General features: G+C 56.8%; 1 protein-coding gene across 2 annotated transcripts in view; it reads left to right on the top strand.

The window, feature by feature from the left end:
* NRIP3 (nuclear receptor interacting protein 3) overlaps positions 1-18,582 on the top strand; it is a 40,169-nt gene extending 21,587 nt beyond the window's left edge. Inside the window, exons 3-7 of one of the 2 annotated variants that reach the window (XM_075325413.1) lie at positions 7,931-8,013; positions 12,338-12,474; positions 12,639-12,691; positions 12,786-12,883; positions 17,620-18,582. In XM_075325413.1, the coding sequence (XP_075181528.1) occupies positions 7,931-8,013; positions 12,338-12,474; positions 12,639-12,691; positions 12,786-12,883; positions 17,620-17,635 (387 nt within the window). In that variant the 3' untranslated portion in view covers positions 17,636-18,582. The other variant, XM_075325412.1, reaches the window with a different exon arrangement.
* The last annotated feature ends 3,167 nt before the right edge of the window (positions 18,583-21,749 follow it).

Below are 21,749 nucleotides of genomic sequence, written 5' to 3'. Positions count from 1 at the left end.
GGGGAATATATACCTTACTCTCACCGGGGACCCTTCAATAATCGGCATAAGTAGTATAGCGGCCTCCTTGCTTATTGTCGGGCAATTCCATAATTGGCCTGACTATAAGAGGGGCGCTAGAGAGCGCATCACGTGCTCTGTCGGTCGGGAGGTATAAAGGAGGGGTGACCCCCACTTGTTACCCCCCGATTGTGACGTACTGGTAGCCAGCGCGGGGGATTTCTGAGTGACCCCCCCGGTGGTTTGTGACATATTGGTGGCAAGCGGTGGGATCGAGATAATAGTGTGTGTGAGTGTGAGACCCATACTCCCAGACACTAAAGACTGCCTGCAGCAGCTGTGGCTGCTGGGGTCTTCAGACTAGCTCAACACTAGAGTGTCAGAGTGCAGATACTGTAAGGTGTGTGGAGGCATCAGGTGTCAATTCTGTGTCAGTGACCAAAGTCTGCAAGAATGGCTGAGAGCACCAGGAGCAAAGCCAAAGGAATGGCCGATGCTCAGGCCAGAGACGATGAGGAGGTTGTCCACGAGCCCTCCAAGAGCCCGACGCCAGAGAACAGCTCTGCAGAGGACATCGCACAACCTGGCACTGCTGGACAAAATGAGGAGGAGCTCGCCCAAGGGTCCTCAACGAGCCAGATGCCAGCCCTCCGCTCTGCAATGGACAGTGAATCACCAGGCTCCGCAGCGGGCCGCAGATCACCACGTGCCATTCCACCGAGCCTGGGAGGCTCGGATAGCCTTCTTCAAATGGCTATGGCCCTTCTCCAGGCTGGAGACCAGGAGGGCTACAAGGAACTCCTGGCAGAGCGCAGGGCAGAGCGGCAGGCAGCGCGTGAAGAGCGCCAGGCAGAGCGTGAGGCTGCGGAGCGACGGCAACAGGCAGACCGTGACCACCAGCTGCAGCTAGCTCAGCTCCGGCCCTCATCAGCCACACGTGACCTTCAAGACACCAAACTTCCAAAGGTCCGTGTTGAGGACTTCCCAGTGCTGGAGAAGGATGGAGACTTGGACTCTTTCTTGACTGCTTTTGAACGGACTTGCTTGCAGCACCATCTGGACAAGGACCAGTGGGCCAAATACCTGACCCCCCGTTTAAGGGGTAAGGCCCTGGATATCCTTGGGGACTTGCCTGCTGAGGCAGATCAGGGCTACGACACCATCAAGCGGGCCCTGATCCAACAGTACAACCTCACTCCAGAGTCCTACCGCAAGAAGTTCCGGAGCCTACAGAAGGGACCAAAGGACTCCTGGGCTGACCACCGGCGGGCACTTGCCCGAGCTGCCGACCACTGGACCCAAGGCCTGCAGCTTTCCACCGGACCGGAGATCCTGGACTTGTTCATCACGGAGCAACTCTTGTGGAACTGCCCTGAGGATCTCCGCCAGTTCATCCGAGACCAGAAGCCAAAGGGGTCCACGGCTACAGCTGCCCTTGCCGATGACTACACCAACAACCGGGCCCCTGAGGCCAGGAGAGCGGCCACCAGCAGCACCTGGAGAGGGGGTAAGATGAATTCTGCGACTGCCCCACCTGCCCCTAGACTGCAGGGGGTGTCCCCCTCAACTCCCCTCTCCAGGCCCGTGGCGGAACCAAGACGGTGCCACCAGTGCAACCTACCTGGACACTTCAAGGCCATGTGCCCTCAGCGTCCCAAGGCCCCGGCTCCGTCCCCGTCCCAAGGGCCGCCCAAGGTGTATTGTGTGGGTGGGGGTGGTGGTAGGTCCCTGGACAGCTTCCAACCTGTCACCGTCGGCCGGTCTGTGACCATAGGACTGCGAGACAGCGCCTCGGAGGTGACTCTGGTGCGGCCTGAGATGGTGTCCCCCCAAGACTTGATCCCTGGAAAAACCCTCGCTGTCTCCGGGATTGGAGGCATTGACCCGGCGCTGCCTGTTGCTGACATTTATGTGGACTGGGGCGCAGGGCGAGGGGTGAGGGAGGTGGGGGTAACTGATCGGATCCCCGCAAACGTGCTACTTGGGACAGATTTGGGGCAGATAACCTCCCAGTTTGGGCCCCAACCAAGGGCTGAACCTTCAGCCAGTACTGACATGCCTCCGGACAATGTTAATGTGTTATCTATGAATGATGTAAGGGAGGAGGGAGTGAACTCTGATATTTCTGCTTGCATAGACACCATAGACACACACACAGCTGCAGCTGTGACAGGGGAGGGGGTCAGAGAAAGGTGTGACAATGCCTCTACAAGTAATCAGCCTGTGAGCTGGGATCTGTTGCCCTCTGCAGGGATAAGCAGAGAGCAGGGTGCTGCAGGGGGAGGACCAGTGTGTGGGGTGGGGGCTACCACAGCAAATGTGGGGTCCCCAGAGATTTCACAGCGGGGTTCTGTTGCTGCAGGAGGGGAACAGGCAGGTGAGATTGGGGCCGGTCCAGGAGCGGAAGTGCTCCCAGGTAAGATCTCGGTGCATGGTTCCCCCACAACCGGGGTGTCAGGAAGCCAGGTAGGTCTGCCTGAACCGGCGACTTGGTCAGGAACGGAGGAGGAGCAGGCACGACCCACGGTCGCAGCGGCTGTGGCCGCTGTCACCCGCAGTGGGAGTGCTGGAAGCCAAGGGGCCTCCCGGAGGTCCGATAGCTCTTCCCCTTCTGACCAAGTGGCAGCCGAGTCAGGTGGAGGCCAGGACACAGGTCCCGGGGTACTGACCGAAGATGTGACAGTCTCGTCGATTCTGGCCACATCTAGTCAGGGGTTTCAGGCAGCGTTAGAAGCTGACGACAGCCTGAAAGCTCTTAAGGAGCAGGCGGCCCAGCCTCCCTCGGACTCGGACCCGGAGCGAGTGGTCTGGGACCAAGGACGGCTGTACCGGGCCACGGTCCAGCAGGGTTCACCGGAGGCGTGGCCCAGGGACCGACAGTTGGTGGTACCCTATCCGTTCCGGACGGAGTTGTTGCGGATCGCACATGAGATTCCGATGGCCGGACACCTAGGGATCGCTAAGACCAAGGCCAGGTTAAACCAGCATTTCTACTGGCCAAAAATGGGGGCCGATGTGGCTGCCTACTGCCGTTCGTGTGAAACCTGTCAGAGAGTGGGGAAGGCGGGGCCACACCCCAAAGCCCCACTAGTATCTCTGCCAATCATCGATGAGCCTTTCAGGAGGGTGGCTGTGGATCTGGTCGGCCCGCTGGCCATCCCCAGCAGCTCCGGGAGACGCTTCATACTGACGGTAGTGGACTATGCCACCCGGTACCCAGAAGCAGTGGCCTTGTCGTCCCTTCGGGCTGACAAGGTGGCCACCGCATTGCTGGAGATTTTCTCCCGAGTGGGTTTTCCCCAGGAAATGCTCACTGACCGGGGGACCCAATTCATGTCCCAGCTGATGGAGGCCCTCTGTAAGCAGGTCCAGGTGCGACATCTGGTGGCCAGCCCGTACCATCCACAGACTAATGGCCTGTGCGAGCGGTTCAATGGCACCTTAAAGCAGATGCTTAAGATGTTGGTCGACTCCCATGGGCGTGACTGGGAGCGGTATCTCCCACACCTGTTATTTGCTTACCGGGAGGTTCCACAGGCCTCAACAGGATTCTCACCGTTTGAGCTCCTGTACGGGCGACGTGTGCGGGGCCCCCTGGCTCTGGTGAAAGAGGCTTGGGAAGGGGATTTGGCCACCCCTGGAGTGTCGGTTATCGAGTATGTCATGCGCTTCCGGGACAAAATGCAGGCCTTGACGCAACTGGTACACGACAATATGGCTCAAGCCCAGGCCGATCAGAAGCGTTGGTACGACCAGAACGCTTGTGAGAGGACCTACCAAGTGGGTCAAAAGGTGTGGGTACTGGTCCCCGTACCACAGGACAAGCTTCAGGCAGCCTGGGAAGGCCCATACCTCGTGTACCAGCAGCTCAACCCTGTGACGTACCTGGTCACCCTGGACCCTGCCCGTGGAAGGCGGAAGCCCTTCCATGTGAACATGATGAAGGCACATCATGAGCGGGAGGCATGTGCGCTCCCCGTGTGCAACCTGCCCGAGGAGGGAGAAGCGGAAACCCTCTTGGATATGCTAGCCCAGGTTAGGGCAGGCGGATCCATTGAGGATGTGGAGGTTGGCCACCAGCTCTTGGAGGACCAACGGTCCCAGCTGTGGGCCACCCTACACCCCTTCCGGGGGTTGTTTACCAACCAGCCCGGAAGGACTGACTTGGCTGTCCATCACGTGGACACTGGGGATCATCCCCCGATCCGGCGTTCAGCATATCGGGTCTCCCTGGAGGTGCAGCAACACATGCGCCAGGAGATTGACGAGATGCTGAAGCTGGGGGTGATCCAGGCATCCAACAGCGCTTGGGCCTCGCCTGTAGTCCTCGTCCCTAAGAAGGACCGAACCACTCGGTTCTGCGTGGACTACAGGGGGCTCAATGCTGTCACGGTCGCCGATGCGTACCCAATGCCACGCATCGATGACCTGCTCGATCAGTTGGCCGGGGCTCAGTACCTGACCATCATGGACCTGAGCCGGGGATATTGGCAGATCCCCCTGACTCGCAAGGCCAGGGAACGCTCTGCCTTTATTACCCCATTTGGACTGTACGAGTCCACGGTGATGCCATTCGGGATGAGGAATGCCCCTGCCACTTTCCAGCGGATGGTCAACACCCTGCTCAAGGGACTTGAAGGGTACGCGGCCGCGTACCTGGATGACATTGCCGTCTTCAGTCCCACCTGGGAAGATCACCTAGAGCATCTAGCACAGGTGCTCAGGCGGGTCCACCGGGCAGGTTTGACCATCAAGCCGGGCAAGTGTCAGCTGGCCATGAGCGAGGTCCAGTACCTCGGTCACCGGGTAGGCAGGAGAACACTGAAGCCAGAGCCTGAGAAAGTGGAGGCCATCGCATCCTGGCCCACCCCCAGGACCAAGAAGCAGGTGATGTCCTTCTTGGGGACCGCTGGGTACTATAGGAGGTTTGTTCCATGCTATAGTAGCCTGGCAAAGCCCTTGACGGACCTCACCAAGAAGAAGCTGCCCTCTGCAGTCGATTGGACAATGGACTGCGAGACAGCCTTCCGGGCCCTAAAGGACGCCCTGTCCAGCCCGCCCGTGCTACAGGCAGCCGACTTCACGCGGCCGTTTGTAGTACAGACCGACGCCAGTGACTTCGGCCTCGGTGCGGTGCTCAGCCAGGTGGACTCTGCGAGCCAAGAGCACCCAGTCTTGTACCTGAGCAGGAAGCTGTTACCAAGGGAAGTTGCCTATTCCACGATGGAGAAGGAGTGCCTGGCCATAGTGTGGGCCCTGCAGCGTCTGCAACCCTATCTATACGGGCGCCACTTCATCGTGGAGACGGACCACAATCCCCTCAGCTGGTTGCACACCGTCTCTGGGACGAATGGGCGATTGTTGCGATGGAGCCTTGCGCTCCAGCAATACAACTTCACCATTCGCCACAAAAGGGGCCGTGACCACGGTAACGCAGACGGGCTGTCCCGACAAGGAGAGGTCGCGGACGGGCGCACGGGGGAACACCGGAGTGTGCTGCCCCCTAGCGCCCTCAAAAGGGGGGAGGTGTGAGGTAAATCCGGAGATATGACGATAAATCATGATATTCAAGTATGTCAGGAAGCCCTCTCCTGGTGTAACCCCCCCTTTCCTTCACACAACTGGTTTAGCAACAAATCCCATGGCCATCTCCTGTGATATGGAGATGAGGTGGTGTGGGAACAATGGACACAGGATGACTCCCTGCCGTCACCCTGTAACAAGAGTTGTATCTCATTAGCAAGGCTATGGAAATAGCCAGACAGAACGACTCCAGTAAAAAATGGTTCATATCTCGCAAGCCATATTTCCGATAAATATGGCAACCATAAAAATGGTGTCTCCGCATGCGGACGATGCCGGCACACCCTTTTTATGGGAGCAGGACATTGGGAAATGCCCCAGGCGTGATATCAGCCAATGGGGAACTGGCAGGCAGGTCATGAGTCCCCTCGTTCTGTAGCTAAATTCATAACTGTCACAATGAGAGCATTGGCGTCCGCCTACGACGCTCCCAGGCAAAGTTATGGCCCATATTCCATGTTGTGGATTTTGTCCATAACTCCAGCCAGGGGTGGAGCAGTGCTCCCTCTGAGGTCACGAAGGTAGGAGGGGACCTGGATTTGTCCAGGTTGATAACCCTACTTCGGCCATTTTCCAGTGTTCTTTCGCTGGGGGTCACGTGCAGGAAACATCTGTGGGAGTTCCTAGAAACCTGGTCTACAGCGCCCCCCTGTGGCCAGACGCACAAGGTAACTGATTGAATTGCATACCTGTTTGTAAACCATGCTTTATCTGTAACTGTACTCTGACATATGTATATTCTGTAGATTCCCTATTGTATATATTGTAGTTTCTAGTGTGCTTTAGGCTGATTAAATTATATAATTAATCTTGGGCTGTTCTGTTATCTCGATCTTGAATCCCACGTCTGTGTGTTCGGCTAATAGTTACCGTGAAGCGGTTGGTGGCAGCGAGTTGTGCCAAGGATTATTGTGGGGAGGCCAGTGAGATTCGGGGAGATTTTATATATTCCGCCCGCGGAGGTCGGGGGAATATATACCCTACTCTCACCGGGGACCCTTCAATAATCGGCATAAGTAGTATAGCGGCCTCCTTGCTTATTGTCGGGCAATTCCATAATTGGCCTGACTATAAGAGGGGCGCTAGAGAGCGCATCACGTGCTCTGTCGGTCGGGAGGTATAAAGGAGGGGTGACCCCCACTTGTTACCCCCCGATTGTGACGTACTGGTAGCCAGCGCGGGGGATTTCTGAGTGACCCCCCCGGTGGTTTGTGACACCCCCCCCTTATTGTCACCACGCCTTATTGTCACCCCCCCTTGTCACCACGCCTTAGTCACCACCCCCCTTATTGTCACCACGCCTTATTGTCACCCCCCCTTATTGTCACCACGCCTTATTGTCACCCACCCCTTATTGTCACCACGCCTTATTGTCACCCCCCCCTTATTGTCACCACGCCTTATTGTCACCCACCCCTTATTGTCACCACGCCTTATTGTCACCCCCCCTTATTGTCACCACGCCTTATTGTCACCCCCCCTTATTGTCACCACGCCTTATTGTCACCACGCCTTATTGTCACCCCCCCCTTATTGTCACCACGCCTTATTGTCACCCCCCCTTATTGTCACCACCCCCTTAGTCACCACGCCTTATTGTCACCACCCCCCTTATTGTCACCCCCCCTTATTGTCACCCCCCCTTATTGTCACCACGCCTTATTGTCACCCCCCTTATTGTCACCCCCCTTATTGTCACCCCCCCTTATTGTCACCACCCCCTTATTGTCACCACGCCTTATTGTCACCCCCCCTTATTGTCACCACCCCCCTTATTGTCACCACCCCCCTTATTGTCACCACGCCTTATTGTCACCACGCCTTATTGTCACCCCCCCTTATTGTCACCACGCCTTATTGTCACCCCCCCTTATTGTCACGCCGCCTTATTGTCACCACGCCTTATTGTCACCCCCCCTTATTGTCACGCCGCCTTATTGTCACCACGCCTTATTGTCACCCCCCCTTATTGTCACCACGCCTTATTGTCACGCCGCCTTATTGTCACGCCGCCTTATTGTCACCACGCCTTATTGTCACCACGCCTTATTGTCACCACGCCTTATTGTCACCACGCCTTATTGTCACCACGCCTTATTGTCACCCCCCCTTATTGTCACCACGCCTTATTGTCACCACGCCTTATTGTCACAGATTGTGATGTGGGCACAGATAATAAACATGATAAATCACCCAGCAGCCGGGCAGCCATCCCTCAGGGATTGGTCGAGGGTAAGGGTAGATGGGCCCCTCTGCTTAGCCCCATCCTCCTGGCCCCTGCCCCCGAGACACGGTCTTCTATTTTGCCCCTGCCCCAGGTAATGCGGTTTCTCTTGTTATCGTGCAGTGCGCAGGGAAGGAGATGAAGGTGAAGATTGACACCTCCTGTCAGCACAGCATCATATCCTCCGCCTGCCTGGACCGTCTTGGGTAAGATCCCCCTCCTCCACTGACTATTGCTGTGTCCGGGGCCAGGATCCTCTGATTCCCGCGGTGAAGACATTTTATCAATTAAGTATTGATACATCCATTCATTTGTAGTGTAATCGTCTCTCCCATCATGCACTGGAGCTGAGCAGTGGTTGCGGATTCTCCATTGCGGGGGGATGTGCGCTCAGTGTCACCGGGGACGGACGATGCCGGATAACATTCCTGTTTATAAATCCAGATGAGTCGCCGAGTCCAGACATTGCATTACATCGTGTACAGTCCTCTGCCACCACTGCAAACCGTCTGCTACCTGCCGGAGCCACCTCTGCCGCTACCTCCGGCTCCTCTGCCGCCACCTCTGGCTCCTCTGCCGCCACCTCCGGCTCCTCTGCCGCCACCTCCGGCTCCTCTGCCGCCACCTCTGGCTCTTCTGCCGCCACCTCCGGCTCCTCTGCCGCCACCTCTGCTGCTATCTCCGGCTCCTCTACCGCTATCTCCGGCTCCTCTGCCGCCACCTCTGCTGCTATCTCCGGCTCCTCTACCGCTATCTCCGGCTCCTCTGCCGCCACCTCTGCTGCTATCTCCGGCTCCTCTACCGCCATCTCCGGCTCCTCTGCCGCCACCTCTGCTGCTATCTCCGGCTCCTCTACCGCTATCTCCGGCTCCTCTGCCGGTATATCTGGCTCCTCTCTTGACGGTTGTGTTTGCATCACACCGCAATGATGACATCGCGCCCAACCAGCAATTCAAAAGAGGAGCCATGGACATCAGCAGGTAGGAGGTCCAGGCTACCGTCCAGGAGACATGAAAGCCTAATCGACCAGCGTCCTGCAAAACCATTCAATAATCTATAGATACCGACAAACAGTGAACACAATGTAAGAGCAGAATAGTGAGTGCAGCTCTGGAGTTGACTGGAGGATAAAACATGATGTAACAGCAGAATAGTGACTGCAGCTCTGGAGGTGATGGGAGGATAAGACATGATGTAACAGCAGAATAGTGAGTGCAGCTCTGAAGGTGACGGGAGGATAAGACATGATGTAACAGCACAATAGTGATTGCAGCTCTGGAGGTGACGGGAGGATAAGACAAGCACAATAGTGATTGCAGCTCTGGAGGTGACGGGAGGATAAGACATGATGTAACAGCACAATAGTGATTGCAGCTCTGGGGGTGACGGGAGGATAAGACATGATGTAACAGCACAATAGTGATTGCAGCTCTGGAGGTGACGGGAGGATAAGACATGATGTAACAGCAGAATAGTGAGTGCAGCTCTGGAGGTGACTGGAAGATAAGACATGATGTAACAGCAGAATAGTGACTGCAGCTCTGGAGGTGATGGGAGGATAAGACATGATGTAACAGCAGAATAGTGAGTGCAGCTCTGGAGGTGACGGGAGGATAAGACATGATGTAACAGCACAATAGTGATTGCAGCTCTGGAGGTGACGGGAGGATAAGACATGATGTAACAGCACAATAGTGATTGCAGCTCTGGAGGTGACGGGAGGATAAGACATGATGTAACAGCAGAATAGTGAGTGCAGCTCTGGAGGTGACTGGAGGATAAGACATGATGTAACAGCAGAATAGTGACGCCAGCTCTGGAGGATGAAACAAGATTTAGCAGCAGAATAGTGCTGCAGCTCTAGAGGTGACTGAGGACATAAATACCAGGATGGGGCTATGATGGGGACATATATACCAAGATGGGGTCATATATACCAGGATGGGGCCATGATGGGGATATAAATATCATGATGGGGCCATATATACCAAAATGGGGCTATGATGGGGACATATACCAGAATGGGGCCAGGATGTGTACATATATACCAGGATGATGTCATGATGGGGACATATCTACCAGGATGGGGCTATATATGCCAGGATATAGTTATGATGTGGGTCAAACACCAGGATGGGGCCATGATAGGGACATATACAAGGATGCGGCCATGATAGGGACATATATACCAGTATTGGGTCATAATGGGGACATATATACCAGGATGTGACATATATACCAGGATATAGCCATGGTGGGGTAATACGCCAGGATGGGGACATACACCAGGATGGGGACATATTCATGAGGATGGGCAACATTAGTCCACAATGAAGGGGAAGTAAATTGTTTGTCTTTATAAGATTTAATGGCCCACACATCTGACCACTTGGGAAGGGGGGGCCGGGCTCATACTTTGCACCGGGGCCCATCATACTCCGGTTAGGCCCCTGGTTACACCAGTTAGTGATGTCAGCGGGTATCCTGTGCACAGCTGCATTAAGTGCTGAGCTGTCGCTCCTCTGGCAGAATCAGGTCACTCTGCTCAGATCTGACTCATTAACATGGAACGGCAGCAGCACATTTCCTGAGAAGTGCAATAGTGCAGGATTATAGCGATCCGGGGTAATCCTCCCAGTCAATATTACAGCCCCCAACATCCCAGTGTCCGAGCGAGCACTCAGCGCAGTCACAGCCCCGGGGATTGTGTGAGTGTCCATTACTGGTGATTACTGACAGATCTGCGCTCCGGTATATGTGAGCACTGGCGATAAGTATGGCGAGTGGCATCACTGCTGTGGAGGCGACACTTAGTACACATGTGCCTCTGCCAATGGAGGGCACCTGCCCCACCTCCATCCCATTGTGCTGGGTGGAGCGCCAGTGTCACGTTTTGTGGCCTCCACAGGTGTCGTGGCTGCTCCTATGTGGCTGCTTGTAATCAGCGCTGCCGGGTGAGGTCAGTCTGATGGTAGATTGTGTTTATAGCAATGCAGTCCTTGAGGCAGGGTCTGTAGAATCCCCCCAGTTCCATACAAATGATTTTGAGTCCCTGTAACTTTCTAATAGACTTGGGGGCTGGGGTTTGGACAGCGGTCCAAGCCCCGCCCACCCAGCCTGACAGCAATCCAAGCCCCGCCCACCCAGCCTGACAGCAATCCAAGCCCCGCCCACCCAGCCTGACAACAATCCAAGCCCCGCCCACCCAGCCTGACAACAATCCAAGCCCCGCCCACCCAGCCTGACAGCAATCCAAACCCCGCCCACCCAGCCTGACAGTGATCCAAACCCCGCCCACCCAGCCTGACAGCAATCCAAACCCCGCCCACCCAGCCTGACAGCAATCCAAGCCCCGCCCACCCAGCCTGACAGTGATCCAAACCCCGCCCACCCAGCCTGACAGCGGTCCAAACCCCGCCCACCCAGCCTGACAGCAATCCAAGCCCCGCCCACCCAGCCTGACAGCAATCCAAGCCCCGCCCACCCAGCCTGACAGCAATCCAAGCCCCACCCAGCCTGACAGCAATCCAAGCCCCGCCCACCCAGCCTGACAGCAATCCAAGCCCCGCCCACCCAGCCTGACAGCAATCCAAGCCCCGCCCACCCAGCCTGACAGCGATCCAAGCCCCGCCCACCCAGCCTGACAGCGATCCAAACCCCGCCCACCCAGCCTGACAGCGATCCAAACCCCGCCCACCCAGCCTGACAGCAATCCAAGCTCCGCCCACCCAGCCTGACAGCAATCCAAGCTCCGCCCACCCAGCCTGACAGCAATCCAAGCCCCACCCAGCCTGACAGTGATCCAAGCCCCGCCCACCCAGCCTGACAGCGATCCAAGCCCCGCCCACCCAGCCTGACAGCGATCCAAAACCCCGCCCACCCAGCCTGACAGCGATCCAAAACCCCGCCCACCCAGCCTGACAGCGATCCAAACTCCTCCAAGCCTGACAGTGATCCAATCTCCGCCCACAGAGCCCGTCTGTTAGTGGCAGCTTATAGGGGGCAGTGTGAGATCTCAGCAGGGAGGACACGGAGGAGCCGTCAGTCAGGACAGGCGGATGGAGATTAAGGTTAAGCTTTCACAATGAATGATGCAGCCATTCTATCAGGGATTTGCACAGTAAGTACAGCGGCCTCATCAGGTACAAGTGATCCACATGATGATGTATGCAGTGTACACTGACTCTGGTGACAGGTCCATATAGAAGGGTCAGTGACCTCTGAAGGTGGGGATGTTACAATGTGAGATACACACAGCAGATATCTGTCCTGAGGGGTCAGTGTATCAGTCTGAGCCCGGCATTGTCTACACCAGATACAAGTGTAGCAAACCCTCAGCTGTGAGAAGTATGAGGTCAGGGTGGATTTATATTCACTGAATATACTGAATGCTCTTATTCACTGACAGCAAGCAGAAATGACAAAGAGCAGAGCGTCTTATTGTACAATATCACGCCTGATTAACCCCTTTACACCCACAGATTCCCTTATAGTCTAGGACGTGACGTCTTCTTTTCTCCTGTATTTTAGGCTGAAGGAACATTTCAGGTCCTACAAGAAAGAGGAGGCCATATCTCTGCCCTACAACGTGCGGAGCATCGGTCAGGTGGAGCGCGTGGCGGTGACGCTGGGCCGCGTGTCCCTGGACTGCAGCGCCGCCGTGGTGGGTGGGTATCACACCGTGCACGGGATGGTGTGGAGCAGTGCAGCACCCCCATATATGAGGGGGAAATGACCCGAGGGGGGGGCGGAAGGTCAGTTGTGGGGTGACATTGATTCTCCCCCCTCTTTGTATATGAGGGGTCCTCACATCTCGGCCTCTTCTCTGCAGATGACAAGGAGCGAAGCTTCTCCCTGGGTCTCCAGGCCCTGCGCTCGCTGAAGGTAAGACCCCTGCAGCAGGTCCGGGTATACTGTAACACACCGGCCCCCAGCGATCCCTGGGATCAGCGTCTCCTGATGCCGCTTCTCTTTCTAGTGTGTGATAAACCTGGAGAAGAACCATCTTGAGGTGGGAAGAGCGGACAGAGAGGTGGTGCCGTTCATCGCGAGCCGCGGCGCTGCCAAGGAGGAGCGGTGAGCACCGGCAGCAATATGGCCGGGTCCTGGGGGTCCTAGATAAAGCCTTGCAAGTGGGGTCCCTCCCGTATACCGGGCGTCCCTAATGTCTGGACACGGGAACTCAGTATACCGGGCGTCCCTAATGTCTGGACACGGGAAACTCAGTATACCGGGCGTCCCTAATGTCTGGACACGGGAACTCAGTATACCGGGCGTCCCTAATGTCTGGACACGGGAACTCAGTATACCGGGCGTCCCTAATGTCTGGACACGGGAACTCAGTATACCGGGCGTCCCTAATGTCTGGACACGGGAAACTCAGTATACCGGGCGTCCCTAATGTCTGGACACGGAACACTCAGTATACCGGGCGTCCCTAATGTCTGGACACGGGAACTCAGTATACTGGGCGTCCCTAATGTCTGGACATGGGAAACTCAGTATACCGGGCGTCCCTAATGTCTGGACACGGAAAACTCAGTATACCGGGCGTCCCTAATGTCTGGACACGGGAAACTCAGTATACCGGGCGTCCCTAATGTCTGGACACGGGAAACTCAGTATACCGGGCGTCCCTAATGTCTGGACACGGGAAACTCAGTATACCGGGCGTCCCTAATGTCTGGACATGGGAAACTCAGTATACCGGGCGTCCCTAATGTCTGGACACGGAACACTCAGTATACCGGGCGTCCCTAATGTCTGGACACGGGAAACTCAGTATACCGGGCGTCCCTAATGTCTGGACACGGGAACTCAGTATACCGGGCGTCCCTAATGTCTGGACACGGGAAACTCAGTATACCGGGCGTCCCTAATGTCTGGACACGGGAAACTCAGTATACCGGGCGTCCCTAATGTCTGGACACGGGAAACTCAGTATACCGGGCGTCCCTAATGTCTGGACACGGGAAACTCAGTATACCGGGCGTCCCTAATGTCTGGACACGGGAAACTCAGTATACCGGGCGTCCCTAATGTCTGGACATGGGAAACTCAGTATACCGGGCGTCCCTAATGTCTGGACACGGGAAACTCAATATACCGGGCGTCCCTAATGTCTGGACATGGAACACTCAGTATACCGGGCGTCCCTAATGTCTGGACATGGGAAACTCAGTATACCGGGCGTCCCTAATGTCTGGACATGGGAAACTCAGTATACCGGGCGTCCCTAATGTCTGGACACGGGAAACTCAGTATACCGGGCGTCCCTAATGTCTGGACACGGGAACTCAGTATACCGGGCGTCCCTAATGTCTGGACACGGAACACTCAGTATACCGGGCGTCCCTAATGTCTGGACACGGAACACTCAGTATACCGGGCGTCCCTAATGTCTGGACACGGAACACTCAGTATACCGGGCGTCCCTAATGTCTGGACATGGAACACTCAGTATACCGGGCGTCCCTAATGTCTGGACATGGGAAACTCAGTATACCGGGCGTCCCTAATGTCTGGACACGGGAAACTCAGTATACCGGGCGTCCCTAATGTCTGGACACGGGAACTAAGTATACCGGGCGTCCCTAATGTCTGGACACGGAACACTCAGTATACCGGGCGTCCCTAATGTCTGGACACGGGAAACTCAGTATACCGGGCGTCCCTAATGTCTGGACATGGAACACTCAGTATACCGGGCGTCCCTAATGTCTGGACATGGGAAACTCAGTATACCGGGCGTCCCTAATGTCTGGACACGGGAACTCAGTATACCGGGCGTCCCTAATGTCTGGACACGGGAACTCAGTATACCGGGCGTCCCTAATGTCTGGACACGGGAAACTCAGTATACCGGGCGTCCCTAATGTCTGGACACGGGAAACTCAGTATACCGGGCGTCCCTAATGTCTGGACACGGGAAACTCAGTATACCGGGCGTCCCTAATGTCTGGACACGGGAACTCAGTATACCGGGCGTCCCTAATGTCTCTACACGGGAAACTCAGTATACCGGGCGTCCCTAATGTCTCTACACGGGAAACTCAGTATACCGGGCGTCCCTAATGTCTGGACACGGGAAACTCAGTATACCGGGCGTCCCTAATGTCTGGACATGGGAAACTCAGTATACCGGGCGTCCCTAATGTCTCTACACGGGAAACTCAGTATACTGGGCGTCCCTAATGTCTGGACACGGGAAACTCAGTATACCGGGCGTCCCTAATGTCTGGACACGGAACACTCAGTATACCGGGCGTCCCTAATGTCTCTACACGGGAAACTCAGTATACCGGGCGTCCCTAATGTCTCTACACGGGAAACTCAGTATACCGGGGGGAGATAAGGATCTGATCCGCTGCGGATTTTCCAGTTTTCCTCATACACAGAATAGAGCGGCTGTAATATCTATTGTAGGAAACGTCCCCTGTGACAGAATAAAAATCCAGAGAATCCCAATATAGGATTTATACAGAATTAATCTGCATTTTATTACAGGAAATAAGTATTTTATACAATAGAAAAACAGATGAATATTCAGTGGAATCCTTTGTCTGCAGTTACAGAGGTCGGAGGTTTCCAGTAGATCTTCACCAGGTTTACACACTGCAGCAGAGATATCAGAGACTCCTCCATACAGATCTCCTCCAGATCTTTCAGATCTCTTAGGTCACTCCTCCATACAGATCTCCTCCAGATCTTTCAGGTCACTCCTCCATACAGATCTCCTCCAGATCTGTCAGATCGCTCCTCCGTACAGATCTCCTCCAGATCTTTCAGGTCACTCCTCCGTACAGATCTTCTCCAGATCTATCAGGTCACTCCTCCATACAGATCTTGTCCAGATCTATCAGGTCACTCCTCCATACAGATCTTGTCCAGATCTATCAGGTCACTCCTCCATACAGATCTTCTCCAGATCTATCAGGTCACTCCTCCATACAGATCTTCTCCAGATCTATCAGGTCACTCCTCCATACAGATCTTCTCCAGATGTTTCAGGTCACTCCTCCATACAGATCTTTCAGGTCACTCCTCCATACAGATCTTCTCCAGATCTTTCAGGTTTCAGGGCTGTTGTTGGACAACATTGAGTTTCAGTTCCTCCAGAGATTTTCCCTTAGGTTCAGGTCTGGAGACCGGCGGCCACTCCAGCACCTTGATATGCTTCTTATGGAGCCACTTCTTAGTTGTCCTGGCTGTGTGTTTTGGGTCATTGTCATGCTGGAAGACCGAGCCAAGACCCATCTTTAATGCCCTTATTGAGGGAAGGAGGTTGTTTACCAAAATCTCGCAATACATGACTCCATTCATCCTCCCTTCAATATGGTGCAGTTGTCCTGTCCCGTTGCAGAAAAGCACCCCCAAAATATGATGTTCCCACCCCCATGCTTCACGGTTGGGACGGTATTCTTGTTGTTGAACTCATCCGTCTTCTTCCTCCAAACATGGTGAGTAAAGTTGATACCAAAACGTTTTTGGCCTCATCTGACCACATGACCTTCTCTGGATCATCCCGATGGTCACTGGTGAACTTCAGGCGGGCCTGGACATGTGCTGGTGTGAGCAGGGGACCTTGTGCCCTGCAGGATTTTAATCCATGACGGTATAGTGTGTTCCTAATGGTAATCTTTGAGACTGTGGTCCCAGCTCTCTTCAGGTCATTGACCCGGTCCTCCCATGTAGTTCTGCGTTGATTCATTGGCCTTTCTCAGAATCATCCTTATCCCACGAGGCGAGATCTTCCTTGGAGCCCCAGACTGAGTAAGATTGACAGTCCTCTTGTGTTTCTTCAATTTTCTGATAATTGTGCCAACAGTTGTTGCCTTCTCACCAAGCTGCTTGCCTATTGTCCTGTAGCCCATCCCAGCTGTGTGCAGGTCTGCAGTTTTGTCCCTGGTGTCCTTAGACAGCTCTTTGTTATTGGCCACGGTGGAGAGGTTGGAGTGTGCTTGATTGTGTGGACAGGGGTCTATTATACAGGTAACAAGGTCACTAAGGTGGAATTAATACAAGTAATGAGTGCAGAGGAAGAGAAAAATACCAGGTCTGTGAGAGCAGAATTCCTGCTGGTCGCTCGGTGATAAAATACTTATTTCTTGCAATAAAGTGCAGTCAGTTAAATGGGATTTTCTGGATTTTTTTTTATTCTTTGTAGAGGGTAAAATAGCAAAATCTGCTGAGGATCAAATACTAATTTTCCTCCCTGTAATTGTGTGTGAATACCTGGATTGGAAGATGTGGGGGGTCTCATCGGTCACCTGACCATAGCCCCCCCCTGACTTCTTTTTCTGGTTTATGATAAAGGTGAAGCTGGGAACACCGGCTGCCATGGAGCGGCTGGGCTATAAGCGGAGGGTCTCGTGTCCATGGAGCGGCCGGGCTATAAGCGGAGGGTCTCGTGTGTGAAGTATCGCCCCAGTAGCAGTAGCGCAGCACCAGTATTCGCACAATGTTTGCAGATTGGAGCAGTTTACACGGCCGCTGTGCGCTTGTAATTTACTGCATAAACGCTGCGCTATATATTTTGCCCGTGTGTCCAGACTTTAGGGACCCCCTGTATATTCCAGAAAGGGTCCAGCACAGCGGATGATGAGGTTATTAAAAGGGGGGATTTATTTGTGCCCCTTATCTGGCTCCAAATCCATGCACCCTCCTAAAGGGCCATTCTGGCATTGATGGGATAATAGCAGGGAGCGGGGGTCTTCCGGGGGGCACGCAGCATTAGAGGAGCTCCCTGCGGTGAGGTTATGGAGTATGCGGCTATTATGCACCGGATTAACCCTTTCCTCTCTTTATATCAGCTCATCGGAAGCATAAGAAGATGGCTCATGAGCTCAGGAGAGCCGGCGTTCTCATCACCCGCCGTCGTCTTGTGCTGCGGACCCCCGTGACGCCCCGGCCTCTGTGCTTTTTATATCTGCCGCCCCCCGGAGGTTTTATACTAGATGTATTTTATTATTCTGCTATTTATAGAAAAGCGCTGGCACATTGTGTCCTGATCTATGTACCCCTCCCCCCTACATGGCAGCACCACAGCGCCACCACATGGCCGGGGCAGGAACTGCGGGGAAATATCTGTAGGGGAAGATGCGGCCTCATTCACGCTCTGACGTGTGACCGAGGCCCGATCATTGTCACATTTGCTCCGGTCTCATCCTTGCGCCTTTCTTAGAGGGGGTTTTCTACTTGGTCCTGTTTTTTTGGTCGTTCTTGTGACTGCGGCTTTTGTCCCCCGTTATTGCGCTGGATATTATTATTTTATGTCATTATTTCTGACGGTCACCCCCAGAGGCGCGGGCGTCAGATTAAGGGTCACACAACTTATTGGTGCAAATAATGAAAAATAAAATCAACTAAAAAAGCCACAACCACTGGCCCCCGAGACGAGCACAGGGCGTGGAGACTTTCTGCTGGGATGAATACTTTTATATTAGATCTTGCCTTAGATTAATGTTCACATTGTGGATGCTCAGACCACAATGAATGATGTGAAAAGTCCTCCCGCCCCTCCAGATGCCCCTCATTAATGGCTGCGCTAAGCGGCTTCTGACCATTAGACTCAGTGCGCGGCCGCCGCGTCCTCACCTGAACCCAGTGCAGATACCGGGACAGAACCGGGAGCGCGGCCGCCGCATCCTCGCCTGAACCCAGTGCAGATACCGGGACAGAACCGGGAGCGCGGCCGCCGCGTCCTCACCTGAACCCAGTGCAGATACCGGGACAGAACCGGGAGCGCGGCCGCCGCGTCCTCGCCTGAACCCAGTGCAGATACCGGGACAGAACCGGGAGCACGGCCGCCGCGTCCTCACCTGAACCCAGTGCAGATACCGGGACAGAACCAGGAGCGCTGCCGCCGCGTCCTCGCCTGAACCCAGTGCAGATACCGGGACAGAACCGGGAGCGCGGCCGCCGCATCCTCGCCTGAACCCAGTGCAGATACCGGGACAGAACCAGGAGCGCTGCCGCCGCGTCCTCACCTGAACCCAGTGCAGATACCGGGACAGAACCGGGAGCGCGGCCGCCGCGTCCTCACCTGAACCCAGTGCAGATACCGGGACAGAACCGGGAGCGCGGCCGCCGCATCCTCGCCTGAACCCAGTGCAGATACCGGGACAGAACCAGGAGCGCTGCCGCCGCGTCCTCGCCTGAACCCAGTGCAGATACCGGGACAGAACCGGGAGCGCGGCCGCCGCGTCCTCGCCTGAACCCAGTGCAGATACCGGGACAGAACCAGGAGCGCTGCCGCCGCGTCCTCACCTGAACCCAGTGCAGATACCGGGACAGAACCAGGAGCGCGGCCGCCGCGTCCTCACCTGAACCCAGTGCAGATACCGGGACAGAACCAGGAGCACGGACGCCGCGTCTTCACCTGAACCCAGTGCAGATACCGGGACAGAACCAGGAGCGCGGCCGCCGCGTCCTCGCCTGAGCCCAGTGCAGATACCGGGACAGAACCAGGAGCACGGACGCCGCGTCCTCACCTGAACCCAGTGCAGATACCGGGACAGGACCGGGAGCGCGGCCGCCGCGTCCTCACCTGAGCCCAGTGCAGATACCGGGACAGAACCAGGAGCGCGGCCGCCGCGTCCTCACCTGAACCCAGTGCAGATACCGGGACAGAACCAGGAGCGCGGCCGCCGCGTCCTCGCCTGAGCCCAGTGCAGATACCGGGACAGAACCAGGAGCATGGACGCCGCGTCCTCACCTGAACCCAGTGCAGATACCGGGACAGAACCAGGAGCGCGGCCGCCGCGTCCTCACCTGAACCCAGTGCAGATACCGGGACAGAACCAGGAGCGCGGCCGCCGCGTCCTCGCCTGAGCCCAGTGCAGATACCGGGACAGAACCAGGAGCACGGACGCCGCGTCCTCACCTGAACCCAGTGCAGATACCGGGACAGAACCGGGAGCGCGGCCGCCGCGTCCTCACCTGAACCCAGTGCAGATACCGGGACAGAACCGGGAGCACGGCCGCCGCGTCCTCGCCTGAGCCCAGTGCAGATACCGGGACAGAACCGGGAGCGCGGCCGCCGCGTCCTCGCCTGAACCCAGTGCAGATACCGGGACAGAACCAGGAGCGCGGCCGCCGCGTCCTCACCTGAACCCAGTGCAGATACCGGGACAGACCCAGGAGCGCGGCCACCGCGTCCTCGCCTGAACCCAGTGCAGATACCGGGACAGAACCAGGAGCGCGGCCGCCGCGTCCTCGCCTGAACCCAGTGCAGATACCGGGACAGAACCAGGAGCGCGGCCGCCGCGTCCTCACCTGAACCCAGTGCAGATACCGGGACAGAACCGGGAGCACGGCCGCCGCGTCCTCACCTGAACCCAGTGCAGATACCGGGACAGAACCAGGAGCGCGGCCGCCGCGTCCTCGCCTGAGCCCAGTGCAGATACCGGGACAGAACCAGGAGCACGGACGCCGCGTCCTCACCTGAACCCAGTGCAGATACCGGGACAGAACCGGGAGCGCGGCCGCCGCGTCCTCACCTGAACCCAGTGCAGATACCGGGACAGAACCGGGAGCACGGCCGCCGCGTCCTCGCCTGAGCCCAGTGCAGATACCGGGACAGAACCGGGAGCGCGGCCGCCGCGTCCTCGCCTGAACCCAGTGCAGATACCGGGACAGAACCAGGAGCGCGGCCGCCGCGTCCTCGCCTGAACCCAGTGCAGATACCGGGACAGAACCAGGAGCGCGGCCGCCGCGTCCTCACCTGAACCCAGTGCAGATACCGGGACAGAACCGGGAGCACGGCCGCCGCGTCCTCACCTGAACCCAGTGCAGATACCGGGACAGAACCAGGAGCGCGGCCGCCGCGTCCTCGCCTGAACCCAGTGCAGATACCGGGACAGAACCAGGAGCGCGGCCGTCGCGTCCTCGCCTGAGCCCAGTGCAGATACCGGGACAGAACCAGGAGCACGGCCGCCGCGTCCTCACCTGAACCCAGTGCAGATACCGGGACAGAACCGGGAGCATGGCCGCCGCGTCCTCACCTGAGCCCAGTGCAGATACCGGGACAGAACCCGGAGCGCGGCCGCCGCGTCCTCGCCTGAACCCAGTGCAGATACCGGGGCAGAACCAGGAGCGCGGCCGCCGCGTCCTCGCCTGAACCCAGTGCAGAAACCGGGACAGAACCAGGAGCGCGGCCGCCGCGTCCTCACCTGAACGCAGTGCAGATACCGGGACAGAACCGGGAGCGCGGCCGCCGCGTCCTCACCTGAACCCAGTGCAGATACTGGGACAGAACCGGGAGCGCGGCCGCTGCGTCCTCACCTGAACCCAGTGCAGATACCGGGACAGAACCGGGAGCGCGGCCACCGCGTCCTCGCCTGAACCCAGTGCAGATACCGGGACAGAACCGGGAGTGCGGCCGCCGCGTCCTCGCCTGAACCCAGTGCAGATACCGGGACAGAACCGGGAGCGCGGCCACCGCGTCCTCGCCTGAACCCAGTGCAGATACCGGGAGCGCGGACGCAGCGTCCTTACCTGAACCCAGTGCAGATACCGGGACAGAACCAGGAGCGCGGCCGCCGTGTCCTCACCTGAACCCAGTGCAGATATCGGGACAGAACCGGGAGCGCGGCCGCCGCGTCCTCGCCTGAACCCAGTGCAGATACCGGGACAGAACCGGGAGCGCGGCCGGCGCATCCTCACCTGAACCCAGTGCAGATACCGGGACAGAACCGGGAGCGCGGCCCCCGCGTCCTCGCCTGAACCCAGTGCAGATACCGGGACAGAACCGGGAGCGCGGCCCCCGCGTCCTCGCCTGAACCCAGTGCAGATACCGGGACAGAACCGGGAGCGCGGCCGCCGCGTCCTCACCTGAACCCAGTGCAGATACCGGGACAGAACCGGGAGCGCGGCCGCAGCGTACTCACCTGAACCCAGTGCAGATACCGGGACAGAACCGGGAGCGTGGCCGCCGCGTCCT

Source organism: Anomaloglossus baeobatrachus, chromosome 10 (genome assembly GCF_048569485.1).
Source record: "Anomaloglossus baeobatrachus isolate aAnoBae1 chromosome 10, aAnoBae1.hap1, whole genome shotgun sequence".
Lineage (NCBI taxonomy): Eukaryota > Metazoa > Chordata > Amphibia > Anura > Aromobatidae > Anomaloglossus > Anomaloglossus baeobatrachus.
This window is presented reverse-complemented; position numbering and strand designations above follow the sequence as displayed.